The sequence below is a fragment of the Leptonychotes weddellii genome, chromosome X, assembly GCF_054177405.1.
Source record: "Leptonychotes weddellii isolate Sample4059 chromosome X, ASM5417740v2, whole genome shotgun sequence".
NCBI classification, from domain to species: domain Eukaryota; kingdom Metazoa; phylum Chordata; class Mammalia; order Carnivora; family Phocidae; genus Leptonychotes; species Leptonychotes weddellii.
This window is the reverse complement of record NC_138385.1, coordinates 880,145-888,497: the sequence shown is the minus strand read 5'-3', so window position 1 is coordinate 888,497 and position 8,353 is coordinate 880,145. Positions and strand designations below refer to the sequence as shown.

The window sequence follows — 8,353 nt, the reverse complement described above, 5'->3', positions numbered from 1 at the left end:
TGGTGAAGCAGACAGATGTCATTCTTTCCCTTGTAAACTTTTAATATTTGAAGAGGGGATTAGTGGGCTGAAAATCTGATGAATTAAAATGATTCTTTCTTAAATGCACCTGGATTAAAAGCATGTGGTTTATTTTTAGGTGGAGATCCATGAAATATTTTTCAGTTTCTTCCATGGATATTTGTTTACTTATCATCTGCTTGTTTTTGAGTCAATATTTTAAAATCAGATTTTATTAAGTTTTCCATTTTATTTGATTTTCAGATTTATGAATGTAGATCTGTCTATCTAGTGGAATTACATCACATGAGCATTTAGCCTTTGTGGATTCCATAACATGAACTTGAAAGGAGAGACAAAGATACAAAAACATAACTTATGTATGACAAGCCCTGAGCCCCTAACTGTGCTTGTGCTTCAAACTTAGTCCATCACAGAAACCTTTTGAAAGACATATTAACATCCATGGAGCATAGTTTAGAAAATTGATACGTGTTTATTGTTGAAAAAAGATGCAAGTTAAAATCTCACACCCCAGAGATAACCACTATTAGCATTTTGGTGAATATGCTTTCATGAAATTTTCTGTGAATACATACATATGAATATATATGTCTGTGTATATGTTTATAAAGTATATACATCTGTGTTTAAGTATACACACACACATGCGAACACAGAATTTTGCTTTATGGTCATCACCCAAACCCCTACATCAGTAAAATAAAGAGGCCTACAAGGATCCAACCAAAGCACCCATTGTGACAACTCAACTGCTTTAGCTGCCTCCACCCTCCCTCCCCAAACCAGGCCTTACTTTCAGTTCTGTCTTATTCTCTGTCTGGTCCTTCTTTCCTTCTCGAGAAAAAAGAGGAGCTCCTGACTGAGGTAAGTCTCAAGAAGGGCCTCAGCTCACCTGCCCTGCATTCTCTGATGACCAGACAGCCCCACACTTTCTTGCCCTTACCACCCCAGGTTAGAGTTCCTTCCCAAAGTGTCACAAAGTATTTCAGCCAATGATGAAGGTTGTTGTGCATGCTTTCCCAGATTGCCTCTGCTCTTGTTGACAGCTGTATTCTCAATGCATGTTTATAGAAACCAGGAGGCATGGCAAGAGGCAACCTAACCATTATTTCAGAATTCTTCCTCCTCGGACTGTCAGAGGTGCCTGAGCATCAACCCCTCCTCTTCAGTCTGTTCCTATCCATGTACCTGGTTGCTGTGGTGGGGAACCTGCTCATCATCCTGGCCATTGGCTCCACCTCCAACCTCCACACCCCCATGTACTTCTTCATAGCCAACCTGTCATGCATTGACATCTGCTTCACCTCTGTCACTATACCAAAGATGCTGCTCAATATCCAAACCCAGAGCCAGTCCATTCCCTATGTTGGATGTCTCACTCAGATGTATTTTCTAATCTTGTTTCTAGAACTGGACAATTTCCTCTTGGCAGTGATGGCATATGACAGCCATATGTAGCCATATGTCACCCTCTTCATTATATCATAACCATGAGCCCCAAATTCTGTATCATGTTGGTGTCCGTGGCTCTGATTATCACAAATATCTATCCTTTGATCCACACCCTCTTGATAGATACACTGTCATTCTGTGCAAGTGTCAGAATTCACCATATTTTCTGTGAACTTTACTCATTGCTAAAGCTTTCCTGTTCAAATATCCACATCAATAAGTTGGTTGTTTACACCCTGGGGAGCTTTCGTTTTGTTGCTCCTTTCCTCTTTATTTCTCTTTCCTACATGCACATTTTCTCAGCCATCCTAAGACTTCATTCTTCTCAGAGCAAACTGAAAGCCTTTTCTATTTGCAGGTCCCACCTTGTTGTGGTGTCATTGTTCTATGGAACTTTATTTGGAGTGTATCTGCGACCCTCTTCTTCCTACACAACTGAGGACTCAGTGGCCACTGTGCTATATGCCGTGGGGGTTCCCATGTTCAACCCCTTCATTTATAGTCTTAGGAATAAGGACATGAAAGGGGCCTTGAGGAACCTCCTCAGTTGGAGAAAGGTCTGGTCTTGGTGACAACATCTCCTGCTTCTGAGCTATGATGTTGTCTTGTCTTCTCCTCCCTTTGATGTGGGAAGGGACTGTCCATATGATGGGTCTGACAGGTGTCCAGCTTAGCCCAAATTTCTGCTCACTCCTTCAACCAACCCTTCCTGAGTGACTCTCGTGTCAGGCTCCAGGTGCACAGCTTGTTTGTGTGAGGATTTAATTTTCAATTCATTCTATTTGTCTTTCATGGCCTCTCCTCAAACCTTGTGTGCCTCATGAGTTTTGACTACAGGCCTCCGTTAATGGAGTGAATCATAATAAACAATGGAGCTTCTTTTGTGCTGGGCACCGTTTTGAGTGAGTGCATGTATTTACTCACTATCACCAAACAATCTTGTGATGGAGAGGCTGTTTTTATCCACATTTTCTAGGTGAGGGATGCCATCAGAGAAGCAATGGAATTCTCACCTTTTGCTTATGTAAGAATAATTTGTTGGATGGAACTAAAGAGGTTCATTTCTTGAAAAGAGCAAAATCTGCAATGGGGGCCCTTGTCACTAGATGGCAGTAGATGCATGGATTGTGACTTCATGACCCATTCACAAAGTTTGTGAGCTAAGTGGAGAAAGAGATGGGTACCCCTTTGAACTCCTGCATGGATTGTGGTATGTAAACACACTTCCCAAGCCATAGGCTTACTTGCTGACCTCACAAAGAACATTCCTAGATGAAGTGAAAAGAGTAGATTTAACACATTTCTCAACATGTGCATATAACAATAATCACAACAGTGTGGCTGAATGTCTTTTCCAATAGTCCATCCCACTGTGCTCTGCTTTGCAGCCTCCATTGGTACAAACAGTCACAAGCCTGCCCAGATTCAAGGGTTGGGGACACAGACCCCACCTCTCAAGAGGAGTGTAAGTGATGCTGTGTGACTTCCAAGGCTAAGTCATGGAAGGTGGGGCAGCTTCTGGATTGTTCCTTGGACCATGTCCTCTGGGATCCCTGAGCTGCTTGTAAGACTGCCTTGAGGCTGCCATGCTGTGAGAAAGCTAAGCTGCATGAAGGGGCCATATGGAGGTGCTCAGGTCCACAGAGCCCAGCCTTCCAGTCATCCCAGACAGACGGGAAACATGAGAGTAAGGGAACCCCTCAGAGGATTCTGGCCCCCACCTGCCTGAGTTTTCCCAGCAGAAGCTGCAGACATCATAGAACAGAGATAACATGTTCCCACTGTGTCCTGTCCCAATTCCCAATTCCCACAGAATTTGTGTGCACAGTGAATTAATTGGTAGTTCAATTAAGATACAAAGATACAATGCAAGTAGATAAGATTAGGAAGGACAGAGAGGATGAAAAATAGAATTTTAAAATGCAAAGAAATTTTGAATCCAGATAAAATGGGCAATTTTCTAGGACTATGTCAATTTCCAAAACTGACTAAGAGAAAATAGGAAATCTGTTTACACTGAAACCAAAGGGAAATTCAAATGGTGGCCAAAGATTTAGTCCAAAGAGAAGGAGAAATCAGGTCCAGATTATTTCATCAAAACTTGAAGAAACAGAATATTGCCATGTTATTTAAAAAGTTAAAGAGCACGGAAAAAGATACCAAGTGTACCAATTCATTCTTTAAAATCAATATGGCTGACATCAACTTGGAAAAGACCAGTTCACATGAGCGTGCACACACATACACATACAGAAAGAAAACAAAGAAACAAAGACACAGAACACCTCTTAAAAGAATATCACACTGTGACTTACCACTCGCTGTGCCTTTTTTCCCCTTAGCACTTATCACTACTTGAAATTACATATAGTTTGTTTTTCCCTGTCTCCATGAGGCCAGAGATTTTGTCTGTCTTATTCATGTGACATTAGTAGGTGCTCAGTAAATATGAGTTGAATGAAGGACTGAAAAATGTTATTCACCACATTGTAATTCACTCCATTGGTAGATTGATAAATAAGTATGTGAGGGGTGTATATATTTATTTTAACTGTTTTTTCATTGTTAATGTCACCAATGTTTCTTGTAAATTGTCAACAACAATGGAATAGAAAAATGAACCAAGGAAGTGAACAGAAATTTACAGAAAGAGAACTACAAGTGGTTTTTAAACATAAGAAGAGACAATCAATTTCACTCATAACTTGAGAAATACAAATTAAACTCACATTGAAATTCCTTTTTTCAGCTCTCAGATACCCAAGTCCAAGAAGATATAAAAATAATTTCCTGTAGAAAATCCAGACATGCTGTGTTTTATGGACAAGGTTTACTTTTTAATGTTCATGGAATATACAAGTACCATAATGTGACGTATTCTGATGATGGAAAATAACTAATTTTTAAGAAGCTACCATGACCTTGATATCAAATCACTAAACAGAGACGAAATCTATGAGATGTGGCCAAAGTCATAGTCATAGGCTAAATAGCAACCTTAAATGATTTAATTAATTAATAAAAAAGGGTTCAGTATAAATTGATTAAGCATTCAAGTCCAGGAGCTATAGAAATGACATCAGAAACACAAAAACAAAACAGAAGGGGAAAACTAATAAAGATTAACGCTGTAGCATGAAAAACCCAGGTAGAATAGGGCAAGGAAACCAAGATCTGGTTCTTTGAAAGGACCAACAATAGAGACAAAGAAGAAAAACTCAGGTAGACAACATTATGACTGAGAAGAAAATCTAACAACAGATATAAAAGTATGGAGGATATTTTTTAAATTCACAATAATATTCTATATGGCTTTATGACAATGGGGTGGGCAATTTTCTAAGAGAGTATGGAAAATAATACATGCAACTCAAGAGGAGGTAGAATAATGAACATGATCAATCAATAAACAAAGAAGAAATAGAATCAAAGATCTGCTTTACCAATAGACACTAGTCCTACTCATTCTGTTAAACTTTTAAGCAGAGATGTTCCAAGTGTTATTTATTTATTTATTTATTTTAAGATTTTATTTATTTGTCAGAGAGAGAGAGAGAGAGAGAGAGACAGAGCACAAGCAGGGGGAGCAGCAGGCAGAGAAAGAAGCAGGCTCCCCGCTGAGCAGGAAGCCCGACACAGGGCTCGATCCCAGGGCCCCAGGATCATGACCCCAGCCGAAGGCAGCCACTTTACCGACTGAGCCACCCAGGCATCCAGTTCCAGTGTTATTTAATCTGTTGCAGAGCATCAAAAAGAAAACTTCCCAACTTACTCCATAGGGCATTACTCCTGACATACCTAAACCTGACATCAAGCTAGGAAACAAAGTAAAAACTATCTTAAAGTGATAAAAAAATATATAAAACCCTGTCTTAAAACAATTTGGCCAACTTAGTACTTAGTGTTGAAACACTATTCCCATTAAGATCAGGGCAACAACAGGGATTCCCCCTACCATGACTATCATTTAACATTTTTGTCAAAATTCTAGCTTAGCAGTAAACCAGAAGATAGATGTATTAGGTATTAATATCAGAAAGGAAGGGGAGAAAGTTATGATCATATGTAAATATGAGTATCTTTCTGGAAAACCCAAGACAAACTGAAAAACTACTAGAGCTAAGGGGAACAAATTTAGAAAGTGTAAAATAAATAATGCAAAAATCAATAAAACTCTTCCAATCCATGGAGAAAAAACTACTTAAAAGTGGCATTGGAGGGTGCCTGGGTGGCTCAGTCGTTGGGTGTCTGCCTTCGGCTCAGGTCATGATCCCAGGGTCCTGGGATCGAGCCCCACATTGGCCTCCCTGCTCAGCGGGAAGCCTGCTTCTCCCTCTCCCACTCCCCCTGCTTGTGTTCCCTCTCTCGCTGTGTCTCTCTCTCTGTCAAATAAATAAATAAATAAAATCTTTTTTTAAAAAATGGCATTGGAAAAATATCCCAAACACAATAGCAACAAGGGTAAAATATTGCCTTAACAAGAAATGAAAGGAGCCTATATGAGGAGACTGCAGAGATTCTCTTGAGAGAACCTGGTCAAAGGAAAAGATATAACACCTTTTTGAATGGGAAGACTCAGATTAATCTAGATTTCAGGCATTTAGAACCTGAACAAAATCTTTTGTTTGTTTGTTTGTTTGTTTGTTTGATAAAAGGCTTCTACTGCTCATTTGGAAGAATAAATGGCAAAAAAACAATAAAAACAACCAAAAAACCCCAAAAATGTGATCAGTGAGGATTTTCTTCTACCAGACATTGAAAGGTAAAATAATTTAAACAGAGTGCTATTGGCAGATGAATCAACATACAGATCATGTGAATATATAGTCTCATGCTACTCTTGGAGCACAAAAGCAATGGAAGAGATCCCAAAGGAAAATGGATAGATTTATCCGCATGAAAAACAAATAGGGAAAATAGTTGCCATTTATATGACAAACACTGATATCTTTTGTAATATAATACAAACATATATTTGGTTTTTGTCCCCAGTTCCTGACACAGAGCTTCTAAAACCCTTGGAATTTCCTGGGTGATAAGAGCATCTTTGTTCTAATATGGTGACTCTTTTTTTTTTTTAAAGATTTTATTTATTTATCTGACAGAGAGCGAGAGAGGGAACACAGGCAGGGGGAGTGGGAGAGGGAGAAGCAGGCTTCCCGCTGAGCAGGGAGCCCGATGCGGGGCTTGATCCCAGGACCCTGGGATCATGACCTGAGCCTGAGCCGGAGGCAGACGCTTAACGACGGAGCCACCCAGGCGCCCCGTAAAAATCTTACATAAATAATGAAAAATACAATCCATTAGGACATAAAAACAAAATGAATGGAGAACATGAAAAGACAATTCACATCAGAAGAAATGAAATGAATGATAAAAATATGGGAAAAATCAGCCTAATTAAGAATCAAAGAAATGTGGATTTAGAACAGTCAAGTTACCATTTTCACTGACCAAAAGAGCGATGTGATGAAGTGGATATTCCTATACTGTGGGGTAAAGTACAACCTACAACCTTTCTGCGTGCAAGTTGCCTAAATGAACAAAGAAACTTAAAAATACTGAATGCCTTGTGATAAACTCTCTGGGATAAATTCCTACAAGTGGTATATGGGGTCAAATGAGAAATATATGTAAATTTTGATAGATCATGTCAAATTCCTCTGCCTATAGGTATACAAAAAGAGATTATCTACTCATTTACCTGCCCATCAGCATTTTGTGAGCATGATTGTTTCTCTCCTCACCCTCTCCATCTGCACGTCCAATATGATAGCCACAAACCACTTGCAGCTCCTGAAGTATATGAAATGTCCTAATTGAGCTATAAAGTGTAAGTGTAACATACAATGAAACTCAAAGACTTAGTATGAATAAAGAATGCAAAATATCTCATTAATATTTTTTATATTGATTACATGTTGAAATGATAATGTTTTGGACCTTGTTGGGTTCCATAAAACACATTATTGAAATTATTTTGTCCAAGTCTTATTTTTGTCTCTTTTAACAAGTTCCTGAAGTTTTTCTCTTTGCCCATTTCATGTTAAGCTTATTCCTGGGTATTTCACAATTTTTATTGTCATTGTAAATGGAGTTTTATTTACTAGTTATTGCTTTTGTTAATATCAGTTGTGTACTGGGCCACCTTACTAAATTCTCTTATTTGTAATAGTTTTTCGCTTGGATTCTGTTGTTTTCCAGGTAAATAGTTGTATCATCCTCAAATAATGATAAATTTACCTTCTCCTTTAAATTTTTATACCTATATCTTTTTCTTGTCTGATTTTATTGTCTATCTTCAGAATAATGTTAAATTACTGTGGTGCGAGAGGATATCTTAGTTTTTTCCCATGTCTTAGTGGGAACACCTCTAGTATTTTTTTCACTAAACATGGTGTTGAATTTTTGGTTGATAGAGAAATGTCATGTTAAGGAAGTATCCCCTTAATCTGATTTTATTGAGAAATTTTTGCAAAGCAAGAATGGATATTAAAAAAAAAGAACGGATATTAAATTTTGTCAAATACCTCTTCAACATCTGTAGGGATGATCATACGATTTTTTACTGTTGGTCTATGAAAATTTGAAATACATTCATAGCTTTTCTAATTTTTTTTTTTTTAAGATTTTTATTTATTTTTTGACAGAGAGAGACACAGCGAGAGAGGGAACACAAGCTGGCAGAGTGGGAGAGGGAGAAGCAGGCTTCCCGCGGAGCAGGGAGCCCGATGTGGGGCTCGATCCCAGGACCCTGGGATCATGACCTGAGCCGAAGGCAGACGCTTAACGACGGAGCCACCCAGGCGCCCCAGCTTTTCTAATATTGAACCATCTTTACATCCCTAAAAATAAATCCCACTTGGTTGGTTATGTT

At 38.7% G+C, this 8,353-nt stretch overlaps 1 protein-coding gene across 1 annotated transcript; it reads left to right on the top strand.

The window, feature by feature from the left end:
* Positions 1 to 1,107: 1,107 nt before the first annotated feature.
* LOC115942978 (olfactory receptor 1D2-like) lies at positions 1,108 to 2,048 on the top strand. Its single transcript, XM_031034572.2, is given in 2 exon segments — positions 1,108 to 1,473; positions 1,476 to 2,048. Coding segments are annotated over 2 exon segments (939 nt in total).
* Positions 2,049 to 8,353: the final 6,305 nt, after the last annotated feature.